A 24,749-nucleotide genomic window follows, 5' to 3' on the forward strand; every position below is an offset into this window, starting at 1 on the left:
GGAGGGGAGCAGAGGATGAGCTGTTTATGGAGTCAGCAGCAGCAGTGGAAGACAGGAGGGGGGATACCTGTCCTCAGCACACAGCAGTGGTGGCGGGCAGCGGTAGCGGCGGGCAGCGGCGGCGATCGCGGGCTCTGTGGGGCAGGTCAGCGGTCAGGCACCTTGCTCCTCGGCTTCCACAGATGGGATGAAGCTGAAGAGCGAGGCAGACATTGTTTTCCTCCGCCCCTCCACATCTGATTGGAGGGCTAGCGTCACATGGACGCCAGCTCCAATCAGATCTGAAGGGGGTGACAAAATGGTCACCAGGAGTGATTGTAGACCCGGGGGGGCTAAGCCACCCCCCCCGGGGTCAAGTATAGGTCCCCCTGTACCTGCGTGCTGGGTGACCTTTCATTCACCCCGGTCACCCGGCCCGCAGGAGGGCGATCATTCTGTGACGCAGGGTATGCGTCACAGGTCGGATGAAGGGGAAGGGGTTAAAATGGCAATGCTGAGGAGTCCAGAGTAGAGCAGTGCCCAGCGAGGAGAGGTATTTAATTTTTTAAATGTTTGGAGCATTGATTGGAGAGAAATATACACTGGAGAATGATATATGGGGCCCATCATACACTGGAGCATCATCCATTTGGCCCATCATATACTGGAGCATTCCAAATGGGGGACATCAGACACTGGAGCAGCATTTACGGGGCCCATTTTACACTGGAGCATTAGAAATGGGGCCCATTATATATGGAGCATTATTTGGGCCCATAACACAGTGGAGCATCGTCCATGGGGACCAACATATACTGGAGCATTCCAAATGGGGGACATCAGACACTGGAGCAGCATTTATGGGGCCCATTATACACTGGAGCATTAGAAATGGGGCACATTATATATGGAGCATTATTTGAGCCCATAAGACAGTGGAGCATCATCCATGGGGACCAACATATACTGTAGCATTATGTGGAGCTCATCATATACTGTATGGAACATTATATGGGACCAATTATTCTGTATGGAGAAATATATGGGGCTCATTATTCTGTTTGGCGCACTAGGTAGTGGCCATAATACTGTATGGAGTAATATACTGTCCGTTTTTTAAGCTATTGTAGAATTTAAAATAGATATCAGTCATGTCATGTAAGCAGTGAAGTATTTTTCATTGTACTATACCTATATTTCTGTGCCGTATCGGAGCATTATGAATTGTGGTATGTGTTAAAAGGGCGCACTGACACTCTTTGGCCCAGGGCACACAAAAACCTGGCACCAGCCCTACCCCCCCACAACTTTAGCCAAATAACCCCCAGTTTTCAATGTGTAACTATTATTATAAAGTAAATTAAGGTTGACAAGCTTAAGTAATAAGAATTGATGTCGTTGGCATTGAAATGGGCACTGTAGGTGTGTTTACTGTCCTCCACTCCCTGCCGACTTTGCTTCCCCATTGACTTGCATTGGGCTTTGTGTTTCAGTCGGACCCCAACTTTTCCCTATAGTTGGCCGATTTCGTTCGACCCGACTTTTTAGAAAGTCGGGTTTCATGAAACCCGACTCGAACCAAAAATAGAAAAAGTTGCTCATCTCTAGTTAAAAGAAGGTACATGTGATGGAAAATGTACATAACAATGTCGTTTTAACATAGATATGCATAATGGTCCCTTTTTGCGACACTGTGTGCACATACCCTTATCACCTCTGACCAAAAGACCTAACCCAGAATGCTGCATTGTTTGTTATGTACATGAACATTAACTAATGTTCGGCAACAGCCAACAGTACTGTGGTGTCATGTATGGTTCGTAAATTCAACTACTAAAACAATTATAAAAATTTAACTTTTTTTAATTTTTATTTTATTTTTTAAATTGTCCTCACCTTACAAAAAAAATGCACGGTACTAAATATCTCTAAAATACTATGTAAGGCTGGTTTCACATTTGCGTTTTTTAGCGCTGGAAAAAAACGCATATGTGCGCATGCGTTTTTTCCCCTATATTTAACATGGGTGCGCATACCTGCGCGCTTGTAAGCGCATGTATGCGATTTTCATGCGCTGCGTTTTTTTGGGGTGTGCGTTTGTATTTTCCAGACGCAGCATGTTGCATTTTTTGGCCCTGCAAAAAAGCGCATGCGCACATATGCGCACGTTTTGCGCTAAAAATGGCCATTATAGCCTATGGATGCGCATATGTGCGCACTGGCATGCTCATGTATGCGTTTTTTTGCATATGCGTTTTTTTTTTTTAACCATGGAATTTAGGGGTTTGGGTTAGAGTTAGGGTTAGTTAAGGGGGTTTAGGGTTAGGGTTAGGGTCAGGGTCAGGGTTAGGGTTAAGTATGGTTTGGTTAAGGGTTAGGGTCAGGGTTAGGGTCAGGGTTAGGGTTAAGTATGGTTTGGTTAAGGGTTAGGGTTAGGGTCAGGGTTAGGGTTAGGGTTAGGGTCAGGGTTAGGGTTAGGGTCAGGGTTAGGGTTAAGTATGGTTTTGTTAAGGGTTAGGGTCAGGGTTAGGGTTAGGGTTAGGGTCAGGGTTAGGGTTAGTAAAGTCATGGTTTGGGTTAGTGTGAGGGGCCACCTAATGTTGGAAAAAAACGCAAACGCGGTAAAAACGCACTAAAAACGCATACAAACGCATAAAAACGCTGCGTTTTTTTCATGCATGCTCATAAAAATGCTTGAAAAAAACGCAGCAGTTGTATGCTTTTGTATGCGTTTTTTCAATGCGTTTTTTTGCGGGAAAAACGCGCTGCAAAAAAAAGCAAGTGTGAAACTAGCCTTACTAGGTAGGTACACACATAGAAAATAATTTGCAGCCAGCCAGTATTGTTGTGGCGCATAGAACATTAGTTAGATTTGACTACTAAAACAATTATAAAGCCTTAACTTTTTTAATTTTAAGTTTATCCTGATTTTCATGGACTGTCAGAATGGAGAAGGTGAGGAGACTTTTTTTTCTCTCCACGTATGAGAGACTGATGACACTGGTAAAACTTTGATCAAAGTCTCCTCAAAATAATGGTCCATTCTTCTCGTAAGGCTGGAGTCAAACTCCGCACGAGTCTCGCTCGAGTCTCTCGCATCAATACCCGACACTGCCACCTGTACTCGGGACCGGAGTGTGTGGCTGCATGTATTTCTATGCAGCTGAGTGCTCTGGTCCCGAGTGCCGGCGGCAGTGCCGGGTATTGATGCGAGTTTCTCGCATTGTAGTTGCAAGTGTGTCCCCAGCCTAAGTAAAAAATACTGAAATCGGTATTAGGCCTTGGCCTACACTAGTGACGAGTGAATAAAATGAGCCTATGTCAGTTGGATATGAGAAAGAAAGAGAATCCAGCGCCATGATTTTCCATTCCATGACGGCAAGTGGAAATGTTGAAAGCTCCGAGGACCTGAAATTGCTTAAGTTCTCTTAAGATAGCCCTAAAAAAACTGTTTCTGTTTCTCATACATATAGAATTCAGTAATACACCATGCATTTCTTGCGTCCCTGTATGTGTCATGTTGAGTATGTGAGACATTGCAGTTTACACAAGAAACTACGAACAAAGACATCCAGAAATGTAATGGACAATATCTCACTTTTACTAAATATTTGCAATTTATTCCTAGAAATAGGGATATAGTGATGAATGAAATGTGTAATTTTTACAAATTTTTTCACATATTTTGAAGCATTCAAATGAGTAAAGAGAAGGAACGGCTAGAAGGATCTTTATTAAATGCACTTACACAACTATGGAGTCTGTTAATGAATTTCTATTAATTGGAGAATCTGAAAACTGCAGCATGAAATGACAACTAATTAAATATTGAGAGGACCTGTCATCAGGTTACAAGTGCTCGGTTTCTGCTCTTCTTTTAGTTCTGGAACTGTATGTAGGGGATAACCATGGAAAATTGGCTACTTTTGATCTCATGAGAGATGCTCTTTAATGTAGTAACATTTCTAGCCTACCCATAAATGTATTACTGCATGGGGTCCCACCAATCATTAGAACTGTGAGGAACGCAGCTGTTCGGTCACCAAGCAATGATACATTCATGGTGATATGTTTTTATGAGATAAAAAGGATGAAACATCAGTGCTTTGCATTTTCATAATCATATAAGGTTGCAATGGGGGTGACTTAAGAGAAATTATAGGATTTCATATTATTTATTTGCACTTCTATCTATTTCAAAGGCAAGTCCAGCAATACCTTTACATGACTGGTCTATTCTTTCTTTACTGAGAAATTAACATTTGAGTTGAAATGCAAAAGAGACTCAAGAGCTACGGTAGCTCAGAAGCCTCTGTCGCTCCAGCTCTGCTCCCACCCAGCACCGCCTCCTTTTGGTTGACTAACTGCACCTTTGCTTGAAGTCACAAAGAAAAGAGGATGTCAGTCAAGCAAGAGAATGCTTCACTCAGTGGGGAATAGAGATATAGTGACGTAGGCTGCAGATCTATCATAGTTTTTCAGCCTCATTTTCATATCAATTGAAACAATGATATCTCAATAACAAAGGTGCGGACACACTGGGCGAGATTTATTAATACTGTCATAAGATGTAAAATGGAAGAGAAGGTATGAAAAGGCTCTTTTCTCACTTTATCTGCAGTCTACATTTATTATATGCCTGTATGCCTATAGAAACTCCACAATCATACATTATACAGAATTTATAATATCCACTCAACAAATGCAGGCCAGAATGGTGTACTCTTGCTCACTGTCTTGTTGGTATTAACATTTTGGTAAATGTTTTTTTTCAGTAAGTGCCTATATGTACGGTAATCGATTCCACTCAGTGGCATCTGTTAAACATTTCGATCTGAGATTTCTGTTGAGAAATCCTGCCGATGGAAGCCTCACAAGCACATTGTAGATGTTGTCTGAAAGGATCCTAGAGTGTACCTTGTGTGGGCATTGCGGGTCACCGATGGGTCGGCATGACAACCAGAGGTCTGAAGCAGACCTCTATGGTTGTCATTGCCGGATTGCTATGAGTGCCACCCCGTGATTGGCTCTCATAGCAAGTTAGCATTTCTGCTACACACAGGCTATCTGATCATCGCCTGTGTATAGCAGAGGTGATCGAAGTACTGCAGCTTCCGGTCTCCCATGGAGACTATTGAAGCATGAAAAACGTAAAAAAAGTTTAAAAAAATATTTAAAAAATGTAAACATTCAAATCACCCCCCTTTCGCCCCATTCAAAATAAAACAATAAAAAAACAAATATACACAAATTTGCTATCACCGTGTTCAGAATCGCCTGATCTATCAATATGAAAAAAGAGTTAACGTGATCGCTAAACGGCGTAATGAGGAAAAAAAGTCAAAGCGTTAGGATTACTTTTTTTGGTTTCCTCTAGATTGAAATAAAATGCAAAAACAGGTGATCAAAAGATTGTATCTACACCAAAATGGTATAAAAAAAAACGTCAGCTCGGCACGCAAAAAAATAAGCCCTCACCCAGTCCCAGATCACAAAAAATGGAGACGTTACAGGTATCGGAAAATGGCAACTTTTTTTAAGAACCAAACAGTAATTAAATAAGTCCATCTTACCTTGCTCATCAAGGAGTATATTATCTGGCTTGATATCCCTATAAAAATAAAATACAAGCATATTAGAAATGTTATACACTAACCTTAAATTATTAATTATTGTACATTTCTCTCTGCACACACAGTGGAGTATCTCTGGGTTTGCTCACATCTGCATATAAATATGAATATGCCGCGTGGAATGCAATGCGATCAAAAATCACATTGCACTCATACCAATGTTATTTAATGAGGAAGAGTTAATTTGTGAGGAGAAAATCGCAGCATGCAGGGTATATCTGCGTAAAGCAGCCGAGACTCGCCAATGCAAGTCAATGGGTGCAAGAAAAAAAATCGGACAGCACACGGACCATCCATATGCCGTCAGATTTTTACACAAAACTAGAAGAAAAAAATAATATAAAGCGACAGATACATGACAGAAAGATATTAGATAGATATAAGAGATAGATAGAATAGTTAGGTATCCTGCAGATATATCATGTCACAACCCCCCTACATATCACAGTGAGGAAAAAAGTATTTTAGTCAGCCACCAATTGTGCAAGTTCTCCCACTTAAAAAGATGAGAGAGGCCTGTAATTGACATCATTGGTAGACCATAACTATGAGAGTCAAAATTAGAAAACAAATCTAGAAAATCACCTTGTCTGAACTGGCAAGATTTATTTTGCAAATTATGGTGGAAAATATGTATTTGGTCATTAACAAAAGTTCATCTCAATATTTTGTTACATATCCTTTGTTGGCAATGACAGAGGTTAAACGTTTTCTGTAAGTCTTCACAAAGTTGGCACACACTGTTGGTGGTATGTTGGCCCATTCCTCCATGCAGATCTCCTCTACAGCAGTGATGTTTTGGGCCTCTCGCTGAGCAACACGGATGTTCAAATCTCTCCAAAAGTTTTCTATGGGGTTGAGATCTGGAGATTGGCTAGGCCACTCCAGGACATTCATATGCTTCTTACGAACCCACTCCTTAGTTGCCCTGGTGGTGTGCTTGGGATCATTATCATGCTGAAAGACCCATCCACGTTTCATCTTCAATGCCCTTGCTGATGGAAGGAGGTTTACACTTAAAATCTCATGGTACATGGCCCCATTCATTCTTTCATGTACACGGATCAGTCATCCTGATCTGTTTGCAGAGAAACATCCCCAAAGCATGATGTTGCCACCTCCATGCTTCACAGCAGGTATGGTGTTCTTTGGATGCAACTCAACATTCTGTCTCCTCCAAACACGATGAGTTTTGTTTCTGCCAAACAGTTCTGCTTTGGTTTCATCAGACCATATGACATTCTCCCAATACTCTTCTGGACAATCCAAATGCTCTCTAGCATACTTCAGATGGGCCCGGACATGTACTGGCTTAAGCAGGGGGACAATTCTGGCACTGCAGGATCTGAGTCCCTGGCGACCTAGTGTGTTACTGATGGTAGCCTTTGTTACGGTGGTCCCAGCTCTATGCAGGTCATTCACTAGGTCCACCCTGTGTGGTTCTGGGATTTTTGCTCACCGTTCTTGTGATCATTTTGACTCCACGGGGTGAGATCTTGTGTGAAGCCCCAGATCGAGGGAGATTATCAGTGGTCTTTTATGTCTTCCATTTTCTTATTATTGCTCCCACAGTTGATTTCATCACACCAAGCTTCTTGTCTATTGCAGATTCAGTCTTCCCTGCCTGGTGCAGGGCTACAATTTTGTTTCTGGTGTCCTTCGACAGCTCTTTGGTCTTCACCATAGTGGAGTTTGGAGTGTGACTGTTTGAGGTTGTGGACAGGTGTCTTTTATACTGATAACAAGTTCAAACAGGTGCCATTAATACAGGTAATGAGTGGAGGACAGAAGAGCCTCTTAATGAAGAAGTTACAGGTCTGTGAGAGCCAGAAATCTTGCATGTTTTTAGGTGACCGAATACTTATTTTTCACCATAATTTGCAAAATAAATCTTGCCAAATCAGACAAGGTGATTTTCTGAATTTGTTTTCTCATTTTGACTCTCATAGTTGTGGTCTACCTATGATGTCAATTACAGGCCTCTCTCACATTTTTAAGTGGGAGAACTTGCACGATTGGTGGCTGACTAACTACATTTTTGCCCACTGTATAAACTTGCACCTTTTAGTGTCACAGCCACATGAAAGGCATGCTTAGCCTGGTATAACCTAACAAATAATTTAAAAAAAAATGAAAGTAGGATCCCCCCTATTTTTTGATAACCAGCAAAAGTAAAGCAGATAGCTGTGGGTTGATATTATCAGGCTCAGAAGGCGCATGGGTTATTAGGCCCTTCCCAGCCTAAAAATACCAGCAAGACCGGGCGATTATGATGAGTTTTTGTGTGTGGGTACTGGGTTAGTAATGGGGCTGGCTGATAGATGCGTCTCCATTACTAACACCAGGGCTTGATGTCAGCTGTAATTTTGGACAACTCACAGCTGATATCAACACGAACTACTATTACCCCAATGGGAAACGCACCAGAACAATCTGGAAGAGCCAAGGCGAAGCACCACAATTGGCGCATCTAGTGTGAAGCATCACTTCTCGGCAGTGGGCTGGTATTTTTAGGCTGGGCAGGGCCCAATAACCATGGACGTTCCCAGCTGTCTGCTTTACCATGTCGATTTTTTAAATTATTTTTAAATTATTTATTTATTAGGTTATACCAGGCTAAACACCCTTTAGTGCCATGTAGGGGGGTTGTGACACTATATATCTGCATACATCTATCTATCTGCTCAAGAGCATTGAAGATGGGTCGTGGCTGGGTCTTCCAGCATGACATTGACCCAAAACACACAGCCAGGGCAACTAAGGAGTGGCTCCATAAGAAACATTTCAAGGTCCTGGAGTGGCCTAGCCAGTTTCCAGACCTGAACCTAACAGAAAATCTTTGGAGGGAGCTCAAACTCAATGTTGCCCAGTGACAGCACCAAAACCTGAAAGATCTGAAGAAGATCTGTATAGAGGAGTAGGCCAAAATCCCTGATGCAGTGTGTGCAAACTTGGCCAGGAACTACAGGAAACATCTGATGTCTGTAATTGCAAACAAAGTTTTCTATACCCAATATTAAGTTCTGTTTTTCTATTGTATCAAATACTTATTTAATTTAATAAAATACAAATGGATTATGTAAACATCATACAATATGATTTTTTGGATTTTTTTTTAAGATTCTGTCTCTTCCAGTTGAAATGTACTTACAATAAAAATTACAGACCTATCCATTCTCTGTAGGTGAGAAAATATACAAAATCGGCAGTGTATCAAATACTTATTTTCCCCTGTATATATCTATTTATTATACATCTATTATATATATAATATTTTTCTATCACCTATGTATCTATCAATATGTTTTTATAAGATTGTATTATTTATAACTAGATTTAATTTACATAGAGTATTACTATAGTTTGTAAAAAATAATTATAAAAACACATAGCATACGGATGGCATACGCATGTCATACTGATGCTATGTGAGAAAAAAAACACACAGCGAATGGACTGCATTGGAGCATTGTCTGTTTTTTCATTGACCCATAGACTTGCATTGGTGATTTGGATCCCACACTTGGATCAATATCTGACAATTCTCCATGTTTTTGTGTGGATCACTTGGTCCAAGGGAAAAATTGGACATGTGAACACCCCCAAAGACTAGGGGTATGAGTTATATCCATGAAAAACAATGATAGAACTAAAACGTAAAAAAACTGATGTCTGAATGAGGCCTAAGGATAAGTTTCAGTGTTGAATGTTTGGTGTGTTTTTGACACTATGTTAGGGTGGAGGGGATGACGTTGCACCCTTATGGAGATCCTGGTATTTTAAATGTATGAAAAATGAACTGTTCTTATGTGTTATCCTTCTGAAGTCTGCAGTTCCTGCTAGTCAGGTGTTTTAGGGTTTACTGTAGGGCCAGCCCATGTTTAGGGAGGAATAATACAGAGATGTGGGTTAGTTCCTATTTTGGTTAAAGAGTTCAGTTGGATAAAGAGAAAGGAAAAAGAAAGGACACCCTTAGAAAAAGGTGATCAACACCAAATGTGTGTGTGTGTGTGTGGGTGAAGAAAGCCAATGGTGGAAGTGTTCTTCTGTAAACAAATGAGTTGGGGTGGAACATACAACCAGGAACTTTAGAAGGGTCCCTAAGGGACTTTAGGATATGAACAAGTGTCAGCCAGGCCTTGGAAGCTGCAGTCAAATAGAGACAGAGACAGCAAGACTGAGGCATGCTCAGTAAGATGACAACCTGAGCTGTGTTGTCACATGGTTCCCTAGAAGTGGGCTGAAGTGTAGTGGTCACTGGGAAAAGCACAGCTTTAAATGGCGCTATCTGAGAAAGTATGGAGATCCCCGACGTAATCTGCAATGCACCAACTGTGACGTTGTTCAAGTCTATGGGAAATATGCCACTGTATTGTACAAAAGAACATGACAACTTTATCGCCTGCTATTCTATGTCAGCAAGCCAGATTGTTGGTAAAAAGCACTTTGTTTTTATGAGATGGCGTAGTTTCTTTATCTTGAGGTGGAAGGGAACTGGTGCCACTCAATGCATGGCACAGCTGAATTGGCAGCTGTTAGTCACAGAAACAGGGCCACACACAAGCACACCAAAATAAGAACCCATTTTTCTAATAGCGTGCTGGGATGTGGAAGACAGGTTCCTTGCCTATGGCTACCACCCCGGTCCATGTAATGTAAGGAGATGGACATATTGCCCTGCTTCCCCTTGAAGACATCAGTGCAATGTATATTGTGATGTGTAATCTGAATAATGTCCTGTGTCTTGTGTACATCTTGTGCCATTTGAAGTGTAAGATGTTTGCCTATGTAACGTGATAATGTAAGGTATTATAATGTATAGTGATGTGATGCATTAAAGACATAGGTTAGGACTTAGGACATGAGAGAGGACCCCACTGACCATAAGAACTTACACTCTGCAGGAGCGAAAAAGGACCATGTTGACTAAAATAACTTATATTCTACAGAAGAGAGATAGAGGAGAGATAGAGAGAGAGAGAGAGAAGACCCTGGTGACCATAAGGACTTACACACTACAGAAGAGAGGCTCCCGCTGACCATAAGTACTTATGCACTACAGAAAAGAGAGAGAAGACCCTACTGATCATAAGAATTTACACACTACAAAAGAGAGAGCAAGGACGCAGCTTATCATAAGTACTTATACTGTACAGGAGAGAGGATGTTGCTGACCAGAGGAGCTTACACACTACAGAAGAGAGCGAGAGGACTCCGCTGACCAAAAGAGCTTACACTATACAGGAGAGACAGAGGACACCGCTAACAATACGAGAATACACACTACATAAGAGAGAGAGACCCCGTTGATCATGAGAGCTTACACACTACAGAAGAGCTAGGATGTCGCTGTTTATACGATCTTATACACTACAGAAGAGAGAGGACTCCACTCATCCTAAAAGCTTACACTCTACAGAACAATGAGACTTACCCCGTGACTTTGGAAAATGACTATGCCAGACTAACTGCTCTACTGGGAACTGCTGGTCTGTGTTGGCCCAGGTCTAGGGATGAGCGAGTAGTGAAATACTCGGACTCGCTGTACTCATTACGAGTAGCTCCTAATACTCAGGTACTCGTAACGAATAGCCAGTCCAATGAAAGTTTCTAGGAAATGCGAGTAATGAGCTGTGTGTGTGTGTGCGGAACTGTGATGGGCTGTGCGGGGACTGTGCTGGGCTGTGCGGGACTGAGCCGGGCTGTGCGGGACTTAGTCGGGCTGTGCGCGGACTGTGCCGGGCTGTGCGGGACTGCTGGGCTGTGCGGGCTGTGCCGAATATTGCGAGGCGAGTAGTGAAATTTACTCGCCAGGATTCGAGTACCGCGAGTACTGCATTACTCACCGAGTACCGAATCCTAACGAGTATACTCGCTCATCCCTACCCAGGTCCTGTCCACCACTATTCAAGGTAGGGTAATCCTCTAAAAGTCTTAGCTGCTGGACATTATCGGGAGGCCTAAGAAGCCATGCAAAAAGATGTTGGCCTGCTCTCTGATGCTTCAGCAGTATGGGAAATTGTGCTGTGAAGTTTTTTTTTTCAAATCTGAAAATGATCGAATTTGCATGAAACTGCAAATTTTGGCCACCAGCATTTTTTTTTGGACTTGAGGCAAAGAATTGTAGAAAGTATACAATATGCGGTGCACATCATGGTATATTCCCATATTTCCATTGTGTAGCAGATTACATTGATTTCTGCTTTAAACCAGCAATATACATAAAAGTAAGGTCACAAAGATTGCTGCATACCGTATTTCTAGAGTGTACAAAGCCTACTGCAGGCCACAGAGACTGTAAAGGTGGACATACGATCTGCATTCAAGATCCACTTGAGTAGACTTACAAGACATTACCTGGAATACGCAGGCTAATTACATCACTTTTCAACTAATGTCCTGATCATATACACACAGGCAGGCTGCAATGTGATACTTCACCATGAGCAGCCCATTGAAGTGAAACAAATGATCACCTGAGCAGCCTCCGAAAATTAACCGCTTCAGTACCAGTGAATTGAGCTATCAACATAACAGGGTTTTCAACTTACATGGTGCTTTTTTCCTGGAAAACCTGGAACAACAGAAAAAATGTACTAGCAAGAAGCACAATGCTTCCAAACTCTTTTCTCTAAAGCATGAAATTTAAGGATCAGGCCAGCTTCACTGCCCCCACGATTATTCATTCTACAGAAGCAAAGCTACCTGTATTTACGGCATTGAAGAGCACACAGATCAGAGCATTCACTCAAAGGTGCCCAAACTATCAATCAAAAGGAGCCCACTGCCATCCGGCAAGGGGGAAGTCGAGAGGACAAAGAACACGGCAATTTTTGTCACAAATACAAACTCTGATTCTCACGCTCATTTGTTTCCCTAACATAATGTGTTGGCAATGAGCTAAGATCACCCCACAGCCAGTTCGCACATCTAAACTACACTTCTTCCTCCACTACTTGTCGTTTTGCTAGGCCAGTGAGACATCTGCCCTCGGTAACTCACTAGCACAGTACATACACTCCCAACATTCCCTAGCACCGAATATGTACTCTTCTTGCAATCTGCGTACACAATGTAAAACAACCAAGCTATAATTTTCCTCTTTGAGGTTGTTGGTATGTTTAGAGGAGCAAGGAACAAATTTATATGCAGTTTTAGACTCAATACACAAGTAAAACTACAGTGCTTACAAAAATAACAAAAAGATTAAATAATAAAAATGTCCAAAAAGAGAAAAAAGGTGTCACTCACCATCCATGTAAAACATTCTTTTATCTCATTTCTTTAAAACGTTGCAGCGATAGAATGCCGTTTCGTCCTATCTGTGCTTCAACTGGTCCTTTAGCACAGGACCCTTTGAATTGCAGACAGCACGAAATGGCCGTTGTCCAATGAAGTGTCCGATCCATTCTCTCCCTACAACATTTTAAAGAAATGAAATAAAAGAATGTTCTACACGGATGGTGAGTGCCACCTTTTTATCTTTCTGGACATTTGTTTAACCTTTTTTTCTGATGTGCACCTGTATTCCATTTTTTGACCGGTGTCTTTGTGCTTTTGGGATTTGGTACCGTTTCTTTTTTGCTTTAATTTTCCATTAAATAATCAAAAATATATACACACAAGGCAAAAACCAGAAAACAAAACGGAATTGGGAAACGATTTTTTGCAGAGAAGATCGCCACAGAATGACTTTTTCTGAATGACATATTATAAAGACAATCCACACCCCTCAGCCCTCCTTCTCGTAAGATTAAAGGAGGATGGCTAATTGTATGCAAGGAACATGGGTGAAAAGACATAAATCTGATTTATGTCGTATTTTTTTCACAGGTGGAATGATATGACTGCCTTATTTCTGAATATACTTTCACCATCCTTGATGCACCAAACATGACTATGATATTTCCATAGTTCTGGTTGATATTACATTTTTATGGCTTCCCAAGGCCGATAATCCTATTACTTGAACCAACAGCCGCAATCATTTTCCTGATCACAGCCACGTGGATGAAGCTGATATCAGATAAGTATAGATATGGTATGGAAATATTGCATTTCCATTGTGCCATGTGATGCTAGAGACATACCGTCTACCTTAGGACCAATTATCTTCTCCTTTGAGGTAGCACCCCAGGAAGTACACAGTAAAAGTTTCCCATTTCATAAATTGTCAGCTACTGATTAACGCTTTAGCGACATGTGTCATATACATACGACGCAGCGAGCCCGCCCCATGCCCAACAAGGGATGGCTGTGTATTACAGCCACTCTCTGCCACTAACAATTGTGAGTGGAGCGGCATTTTTTTTGTAAACTTCAGATTTTTTTTCACCACTAATGTAATAAAAAAACTGGACATGTTTGGTATCGCCATAATCGCATTGATGAGGAGAATCATATTGCACAGTCATTTTTACCACAAAATATACACCGTAAAACATCTCCCCAAAAAGTCAGAATTGTTTTCTTTTCACAATTTTACAGCATTTGGAATTTTTTCAGTGTTTTCAAGTACACTATGTGGTGAAATGAATGGTGTCATTCAAAAGTTCGACTCATCCTGCATTCTTCTATGTAGACGGAAAAATAAAATAAAAATCGAGAAAAAGGATCTCTACAGTGGCGCTCAGGGTATATAGTGCTGCAAAATTGGACAAAAAAAACACTAATTTGTCTATATAATAAACAAAAAATAAAATAAAATAATTTCGCGCACAAAAACCTCACTATAATCAGAAATTTATTAAGATAAAGGACTCTTAAATTACAATATAAATTACACACAATTCACCAAAAAATGGTGAATTAATTGGTTTCCTGAAAAAAAACCCAAATGTTGTTATTAAAGATTTCCTCCAAACACGCTGTTGGAGGCTCAAGTAATGGACTTCCGATCAAGAAAACAAATATCACTACAATATTATTGAGGATTCAGGAATAGGTTATGAGGCTATAGTAATTTGCTCCACCTGCATATAAGTCTAGAAAATCTCGTTACAGAAAAACCCAATTGATAAACATATAAAAATCTAATAGTGAGTATAGCGTTATACTTCTAGGTTAAAAGGAGGTCAAAAAATATGCATCACACCACCTGAAATTGCGAATATCATCCAACTATGAAAAAATTCCTAGGGATGAATGAATAGTAGTTGCAGTGAAAATGGCAAATTGATTGCGGTCACATGGAGATTGCCCCGGCCGGTTGCAATATTTCCTGCCCAAATAATAAAAAATTTTCTATATTAAAAGTACCTTCAATGTCCCAAAAAGTCAAAAAATAAGGCCAGCTTTTAGCACGTAATTGCGGTACAAATAGTTTATACTTGCGGTTCCATTATATGCGGCATCTCCGTTCTCTAAGGTGAGGAAAGCTACCATCTACCCGGGGGTACCATTCATAAGAACCTGGTCCTATGGCGGCGCTTCATCGACAATGTTATTTTTATTTGGGCAGGAGGATCTACTTCCCTAATTCAATTTTTGAATGATATTAATGAAAATGATTTATTTTTAAAATTTACGGCCACTACTAGTACCCAGAGTATCCATTTTTTGGACTTAAAATTTTTTATTGATAAATCCGAAATACACACTTGTACTTTTAATAAACCTACGGGTGCTAATAGTTTCATTCCAATTGATAGCTGTCATTTACCCAGCTGGCTTCTAAATGTTCCGAAAAGCCAGTATATGCGGGTTTATCGGAATTGTTCTAACTCCCTGGACTTTGGTAATGAGGCTGATCTCTGCAACTACTATTCATTCATCCCTAGGAATTTTTTCATAGTTGGATGATATTCGCAATTTCAGGTGGTGTGATGCATATTTTTTGACATCCTTTTAACCTAGAAGTATAGCGCTATACTCACTATTAGATTTTTATATGTTTATCAATTGGGTTTTTCTCTAATGAGATTTTCTAGACTTATATGCAGGTGGAGCAAATTACTATAGCCTCATAACCTATTCCTGAATCCTCAATAATATTGTAGTGATATTTGTTTTCTTGATCGGAAGTCCATTACTTGAGCCTCCAACAGCGTGTTTGGAGGAAATCTTTAATAACAACATTTGGTTTTTTTTTCAGGAAACCAATTAATTCACCATTTTTTGGTGAATTGTGTGTAATTTATATTGTAATTTAAGAGTCCATTATCTTAATAAATTTCTGATTGTAGTGAGGTTTTTGTGCGCGAAATTATTTTATTTTTTAAAAATAAAATAGTTATGGTTTTGGAAAGAAGAGGAGTAAAAAACAGAAATGAAAAAACAAAAATAGGCTGTGTCGTGAAGGGGTTAATTCATTTTTCTACACATACAGTAGGATATGTAATCAGAAAAGAAAACAATTGTATATACCACAAAAATGTCACGGACAGAGTTAGCATAAAATCATCCAAAAAACTTTGTGAAATAAAGACAAAAAAATAATCAAACTTAATTATCAATATATTAACAATTTTAATAATAATACAGATTAAAATATTCTAGCTAAAAATTAATATAATAATTCAACAGCTGAAGAAGGAGCACGCACAGCAATAATATTAAATGGAAAGCCCAAATTAGATATATATCTATAAACTATGTCAATATACCAAATTATAATGTGATGACATGAAAGTCGGAATAAATGCAATAAATATATCAATACATCTTGCCAAAATTAGTATTAGATCAGTACCAGAAAAAAAATATAGTGCTATATTAAAATATATAGATGGAGTGTACAAATAATAGTGTAAACAATGAATGTTGTAACACAATATAATATACTAAAAAATTATTTTGCTCTAAAAAGTGCTTGCAGTGCTATAACCAAAAAAAAGTGCATTAGTTCAAGGTAATGCAAAATATAAGGGGTTAATAAAGTAAAATTACTATAATATAATTCAATAATATAAGGTGCTGCAGTGCAAAAACACCATGCACATTGAAAATAAATAAATCTAAAAAATGCCCAGAAATGTGCTGTACAAGAAAAGTGCTGCAGTGCTGTGGACAAGAAAGTGCAACAGTGCAAAGTACTGCAACATATAAGAGGTTAATACCAATAAAATGATTTTTGTATGCTAAGATATATCAAGATATATATTACTGCAATACAATTCAATAATATAAGGTGCTGTACTGCAACACTGCCATACACATAGAGATAGATAAAATAGAAAATATCATAATAAAGAGCTCCTCATACCAAAATGTAAGCGTGCTCCAGGTCCCTACGCGCGTTTTGGCGCTAGCCTTCTTCCGGGGGGGGGTGTGAACTGCAGCACTTTCTTTTTAGAGCAAAATTATTTTTTAGTATATTATATTGTGTTACAACATTCATTGTTTACACTATTTATTTTTACACTCTATCTATATATTTTACTAGCTATGAACCCGTTCTACGCCTGGGTGGTGAGCATTTTAATTGGTATATGGCCTCCCATCCTGGTATGTGCTGCCACCCTCCTATCCTGGTACGCATGGCCCCCTCATTCCTATCCTGGTATGCATGGTACCCTCACCCCCCCAATCCTGGTATGCATGGCACCCCATTCTTCATCCTGGTATGCATGGTCCCCTCACCCCTCAATCCTGGTATGCATGGTCCCCTCACCCCCAATCCTGGTATGCATGGCCCCCTCACCCCCTATCCTGGTATGTATGGTCCCCTCACCCCCTATCCTGGTATGCATAGTCCTCTCATCCCCCAATCCTGGTATGCATGGTACCCCTCATCCCCCAATCCTGGTATGCATGGTCCTCTCACCCCCCAATCCTGGTATGCATGGTACTCCCTCATCCCTATCCTGGTATGCATGGTACCCTCACCCCCTATCCTGGTATGCATGGTACCCCTCATCCCTCAATCCTGGTATGCATGGTACCCCTCATCCCCCAAACCTGGTATGCATGGTCCTCTCACCCCCCCAATCCTGGTATGCATGGCACCCCATTCTTCATCCTGGTATGCATGGTCCCCTCACCCCCCAATCCTGGTATGCATGGCACCCCATTCTTCATCCTGGTATGCATGGTCCCCTCACCCCCCTTTTCATGGTATGCATGGTCCCCTCTCCCCCCTTTCGTGGTATGCATAGCCCCTCACCCCCCATATACTGGTATGCATGGCCCCCTCACCCCCCAATCCTGGTATGCATGGTCCTCTCACCCCCCTATCCTGGTATGCATGGTCCTCTGTCCTCTCACCCCCCCCTATCCTGGTATGCATGGTCCTCTCACCCCCCTATCCGGGTATGCATGGTCCCCTCACCCCCTATCCGGGTATACATGGTCCTCTCACCCCCCAATCCTGGTATGCATGGTACTCCCTCATCCCTATCCTGGTATGCATGGTCCCCTCACCCCCTATCCTGGTATGCATGGTACCCCTTATCCCCCAATCCTGGAATGCATGGTACTCCCTCATCCCTATCCTGGTATGTATGGTCCCCTCACCCCCTATCCTGGTATGTATGGTACCCCTCAACCCCAATCCTCGTATGCATGGTACTCTCTCATCCCTATCCTGGTATGTATGACCCCCCTATCCTGGTATGCATGGTACCCCTCATCCCTCAATCCTGGTATGCATGGTACCCCTCATCCCCCAATCCTGGTATGCATGGTACCCCTCATCCCCCAATCCTGGTATGCATGGTACCCCTCAACCCCCAATCCTGGTATGCATGGTACCCCTCACCCCCCTATCCTGGTATGCATGGTACCCTTCATCCCCAAATCCTGGTATGCATGGCACTCCCTCATCCCTATCCTGGTATGCATGGTCCCCTCACCCCCTATCCTGGTATGCATGGTACCCCTTATCCCCCAATCCTGGTATGCATGGTACTCCCTCATCCCTATCCTGGTATGTATGGTCCCCTCACCCCCTATCCTGGTATGCATGGTACCCCTCATCCCCCAATCCTGGTATGCATGGCACTCCCTCATCCCTATCCTGGTATTCATGGTCCCCTCACCCCCTATCCTGGTATGCATGGTACCCCTTATCCCCCAATCCTGGTATGCATGGTACTCCCTCATCCCTATCCTGGTATGTATGGTCCCCTCACCCCCTATCCTGGTATGCATGGTACCCCTCATCCCCCAATCCTGGTATGCATGGTACCCCTCGTCCCACAATCCTGGTATGCATGGTCCTCTCACCCCCCTATCCTGGTATGCATGGTCCCCTCACCCCCAATACTGGTATGCATGGTACCCTTCATCCCCCAATCCTGGTATGCATGGTACTCCTCATCCCCCAATCCTGGTATGCATGGTACTCTCTCATCCCTATCCTGGTATGTATGACCCCCTATCCTAGTATGCATGGTACCCCTCATCCCCCAATCCTGGTATGCATGGTACCCCTCATCCCCAAATCGTGGTATGCATGGTACCCCTCATCCCCCAATCCTGGTATACATGGTACCCCTCATCCCCCAATCCTGGTATGCATGGTACCCCTCATCCCCCAATCCTGGTATGCATGCTACCCTTCATCCCCAAATCCTGGTATGCATGGTACTCCCTCATCCCCCAATCCTGGTATGCATGGTCCTCTCACCCCCCCATCCTGGTATGCATGGTACCCCTCATCCCCCAATCCTGGTATGCATGGTCCTTTCACCTCCCCTATCCTGGTATGCATGTGTTAGGAACGGCGGAACGCACCAAATAAAAATGGTAATGAATTGTGTTCGCCGCTCGGGGTCCACCGTGCAGTAGGTGTTACAACCGCTGCTGAGTAATGGCAGACGAGCAATATGGCGATTATAATGCGCACGGGTTCAACTTCACCCAAAGTGCGCAGAGCAGGCTCTGTTCACACACAGAGGCGCCGCAACAAAAACATACAAAAAGGCTGAGCCTGTTAGTCACAGGCCTCAGGTAAATGCACACACGGTATAAGGTCACAGGAGCAGGAACTAAGACAGAGGGGCTGCGTCTGTCTAGACCTACCAAGTGTGCGGTGTCGCTACTGCGAACGCCAAGAAGGGCTGCAACTGCAACGCAGCGCAGGACATTGCCGCTGGACGACACAGCTACAAAGCAGACGCTATGTCGGACGCTAGCGCAGAGGTGCGTTGTGCACAGTGGCCTAAGGCTTGCCACAGACTGGCGCAGACTACTGAACTAATTCCCTAACCACATGCGTAATATCAGAGGGAAGGGGTTTCATAATAAGTCAGTCACCAGAATCATACATCCGTCACCATTCACACATAGCAGTATAATCTATACTAGCGCATGGCGGAACGGCCAAGCACGCTTTTTATAGCAGCCGGGACCTTCCGGAAGCTTCCAGATCTCCGAGATGGACCAATGAGATCTGGAGCAGGAGCTGAGCACATGACTCCCGATCTCCAATGGGAAACCATCTCATGAGCATGCTCAGTAGGAGGACAGAGGGACTTTGCCCCTGTAGAGATTTGCTGCAAGGCAATCTCCTCTGCAGTAGATAAAGAGCAAGAGACTGCAGAATGTAAGGCTCCAGATTCCTGCAGAGCATACGCAGGAACCTGACTCCTAACAGCATGGTCCTCTCACCTCCCCTATCCTGGTATGCATGGTCCCCTCGCTCCTATTAAAACTACACACATATAAAAAAAAAACATTTATACTCACCCTTCTTTCCTGTGCTCCAGCGCTGTCACCACGTTCTGCTGGAGGCCGGGGGAGGAGTCTGGCGCCGGAGTACGCATATGCCCATAGAGCTGTCCGGCGCCATATTGCTGAAGACACACTGCAAGTGTGTCTTCAGTAAAATGGTGCCGGATCGCGCTATGCGCATGCGCGATTCCGGCCGCACTCCCACCCCGGTCTCCGGCCGAAGAGAAGCGCCGCTGCAACGCTCCTCCCGGACAGGTAAGTATATAAGTATGGAGTCAGAGATGGTGGTATGCAGTGTGTACGGTACCGCCATCTCCGGCGCCATACACACTCCTCACCGCAGGCTGCCTCATTCTGTCTGGAGCCAGACAGCGCAGGAGCGTCACGCTTGCGCAGTCTATAAAGGCTTCGGACAGAGTGACGCTTACAGCGTTATATTGTAGATTATAGCACTATATTTTTTTCTGGTACTGATCTAATACTAATTTTGGCAAGATATATTGATATATTTATTGTATTTATTCCGGCTTTCATGTCATCACATTATAATTTGGTATATTGGCATAGTTAATATATATAATATTGGGTTTCCATGTAATATTATTATTGTGCGTGCGCCTTCAGCTGTTGAATTATTATATTAATTTATAGCTAGAATATTTTAATCTGTATTATTATTAACATTGTTAATAAATTGATAATTAAATTTTATTTTTTGTCTTTATTGCACAAAGTTTTTTGGATGATTATATACAGTAGGATGCATCAGGGAGTTTAGATCTTGATTTACCAACTTTCAACTTTTGGGTCAACCAAAATTAACCCCTTCCCGAATTAGGCAATTTTCATTTTTGCACTTTATTTTTCTCTCTACTTCTTCCAAGAATTATATCTCTTTCTTTTTTCTTTTTTAGCTGCATGATGGCCTATTTTTTACGCTATGAGTTGTAGTTGTGAATGATACTATTAATTTTACTATACTATGTGATGGAAAACAGCAAATAAATCAAATCCAAGTGCAGTGAAAATGCCAACCCCCCCCCCCACAAAAAAAAAAAAAAAAAAAAAAATTGCAATTCTGCCATGGATTTTTGGTTTTGTTTTTATTACGTTCATTGTGTAGTAATAATGACATGGCAATACCATTACAATTATTTTATTGTTGAAAAAAAATTCAGACATTAGAACAAAAATTTGTTTTATGTTTAGTGATGAACGAACGTGCTCTCCACTACTCGGTACTCGCCCGAGTATCACTGTACGGGACCCAATTACATATCAAATATGCATACCTCATATATTATAAAGTGACTATTTATCAAAAGGATTATAAAAAAGTGCAAATGCATAAAAATAGTTATAATACCATAACAAAAAATGAATCACAATCATAAAAAGTGCAATGTGCGATGTGCAAAATTATCACATAGTGATATTATATCATATTAAAAAAATGGAAAAAAAAAGAAACACATGTGCCTTTAAAAAAATCAAATGTGTATATCCACAAGGTTTTTTTCAAACAAGTGACTCAGGAAAATCACATATACAAAATGAAGTGCAAAGTGCATGTGCAATTGAAACCATGCACATTATATAAAGCAATCAGTGCTTCCTTTTTTTTAAAATATGCAGCCAATTATATTTTAAGAGGATTAGCATAAATGGATCCTATACCTTAAAGGGTCACCACGTCCCTATCATGCGCTCCCCGACGTGCGTTTCGGAATCCTTCCTTCACCAGGTATGCATATTTGATATGTAATTGGGTCCAATTTATTTTACAATTTTGTTAAATCGTCCTATACGTGCACTTTTTGTTTTTAATTGGTTTTTATACAACCACTTGTACAATATAAATAATAATAAAAATAATATTTAATAAGTACACCCTGTCTGGTTTTCTATGGTTAACAGGTCTCTTGATTGGTTGGTTGGTTGGTTGGTGTAATCTATCTTAACTAGTGTGTAATCACTAATTTCACTGAACACTGGTGGTATATTTTATTATTATTATTATTATTATTAATGATTGATCAGTGCATCATATTATTTTGATATATAGTACTATATCCAGTGTCGGTGTGTTTCTTTCAATCTATAGATATGAATAATTATATACTTTTTAAAATTTCCTGACAAAAGAGGCAATGTAACAGTGAGAATGTATTTACACCTAAAAAACTTGATAATCAAAGCTTGAATAAAAGAACAGACGTAACAAGAATTGGGTTTTTAATATTTTTTTAAATATCCTTACTTTTTTTTTTTAGTTCCTTGGGGACCTGAACGTGCAATTGCCTGATCTCTTTTTCTATATATTGCAGTACATACTATGAAGCAAACTAAAATCAGTACCGACATGGCAGCCAAGGGGACCTTCAGCAGGCTCCTGACTGCAATGGCGACCCATCAGCATATCAGGAATGCATCAAAGGGGGGAGTGTGATGAGGGAAAGGATTGGCGCGCCCCTGGGAGATTGAGAGCAGTAATTAAGCGGTTAACAGCAGTGATCAAAGCAGGACTTCGATTGTTGCTGTCAGAGGTAGGAGTCGGCAGTGTAACACGATTAGCAGCTGCTGTTAAGTAACCCGCTTTTGACTTACATACAGTGGGGAAAAAAAGTATTTAGTCAGTCAGCAATAGTGCAAGTTCCACCACTTAAAAAGATGAGAGGCGTCTGTAATTTACATCATAGGTAGACCTCAACTATGGGAGACAAACTGAGAAAAAAAAATCCAGAAAATCACATTGTCTGTTTTTTTTTCATTTTATTTGCATATTATGGTGGAAAATAAGTATTTGGTCAGAAACAAGCAATCAAGATTTCTGGCTCTCACAGACCTGTAACTTCTTCTTTAAGAGTCTCCTCTTTCCTCCACTCATTACCTGTAGTAATGGCACCTGTTTAAACTTGTTATCAGTATAAAAAGACACCTGTGCACACCCTCAAACAGTCTGACTCCAAACTCCACTATGGTGAAGACCAAAGAGCTGTCAAAGAACACCAGAAACAAAATTGTAGCCCTGCACCAGGCTGGGAAGACTGAATCTGCAATAGCCAACCAGCTTGGAGTGAAGAAATCAACTGTGGGAGCAATAATTAGAAAATGGAAGACATACAAGACCACTGATAATCTCCCTCGATCTGGTGCTCCACGCAAAATCCCACCCCGTGGGGTCAGAATGATCAAAAGAACGGTGAGCAAAAATCCCAGAACCACGCGGGGGGACCTAGTGAATGAACTGCAGAGAGCTGGGACCAATGTAACAAGGCCTACCATAAGTATAACACACTACGCCACCATGGACTCAGATCCTGCAGTGCCAGACGTGTCCCACTGCTTAAGCCTGTACATGTCCGGGCCCGTCTGAAGTTTGATAGAGAGCATTTGGATGATCCAGAGGAGTTTTGGGAGAATGTCCTATGGTCTGATGAAACCAAACTGGAACTGTTTGGTAGAAACACAACTTGTCGTGTTTGGAGGAAAAAGAATACTGAGTTGCATCCATCAAACACCATACCTACTGTAAAGCATGGTGGTGGAAACATCATGCTTTGGGGCTGTTTCTCTGCAAAGGGGCCAGGACGACTGATCCGGGTACATGAAAGAATGAATGGGGCCATGTATCGTGAGATTTTGAGTGCAAACCTCCTTCCATCAGCAAGGGCATTGAAGATGAAACGTGGCTGGGTCTTTCAACATGACAATGATCCAAAGCACACCGCCAGGGCAACGAAGGAGTGGCTTCGTAAGAAGCATTTCAAGGTCCTGGAGTGGCCTAGCCAGTCTCCAGATCTCAACCCTATAGAAAACCTTTGGAGGGAGTTGAAAGTCCGTGTTGCCAAGCGAAAAGCCAAAAACATCACTGCTCTAGAGGAGATCTGCATGGAGGAATGGGCCAACATACCAACAACAGTGTGTGGCAACCTTGTGAAGACTTACAGAAAACGTTTGACCTCTGTCATTGCCAACAAAGGATATATCACAAAGTATTGAGATGAAATTTTGTTTCTGACCCAATACTTATTTTCCACCATAATATGCAAATAAAATGAAAAAAAAACAGACAATGTGATTTTCTGGATTTTTTTTTCTCAGTTTGTCTCCCATAGTTGAGGTCTACCTATGATGTAAATTACAGACGCCTCTCATCTTTTTAAGTGGTGGAACTTGCACTATTGCTGACTGACTAAATACTTTTTTTCCCCACTGTATGTCAGGAAAAGGTTAATAAGGTTGTTCACATTTTCTTTGTTTTAAAAAAGTATGTTAGGAACATGATTTTGGGGCACTTATTAATAAAGACACAGACACAAAGCGCTTCTTTATTTCAGTTTCATAATGGCTACTGGAGAAGCATCATGTGACAAGTCTCATCAATCAGGGAGGTGCTCTAGAGTCAAACTGTCATAATCCATTTTTAGATCTGTGGCAGATCTGACTTCTCAGATTAAAACTTCTTTCCTTTCAGGCCATTGGGGGTTAATGTCAGCTCTCCCCCTGCTGGCCTGCCGGTGT

At 41.5% G+C, this 24,749-nt stretch overlaps 1 protein-coding gene across 1 annotated transcript in view; it reads right to left on the minus strand.

Annotated features, from left to right (window-relative positions):
- Window positions 1-24,749, minus strand: part of STK32A (serine/threonine kinase 32A) — a 449,372-nt gene that overhangs the window by 132,567 nt on the left and 292,056 nt on the right. Inside the window, exon 6 of the mRNA XM_073575249.1 lies at window positions 5,553-5,590. Coding sequence (XP_073431350.1) covers window positions 5,553-5,590 — 38 coding nt within the window. The remainder of the gene's footprint in view (window positions 1-5,552; window positions 5,591-24,749) is intronic.

The sequence above is a fragment of the Dendrobates tinctorius genome, unplaced genomic scaffold (assembly GCF_039654945.1).
Source record: "Dendrobates tinctorius isolate UK_male_01 unplaced genomic scaffold, ASM3965494v1 ptg000043l, whole genome shotgun sequence".
Lineage (NCBI taxonomy): Eukaryota > Metazoa > Chordata > Amphibia > Anura > Dendrobatidae > Dendrobates > Dendrobates tinctorius.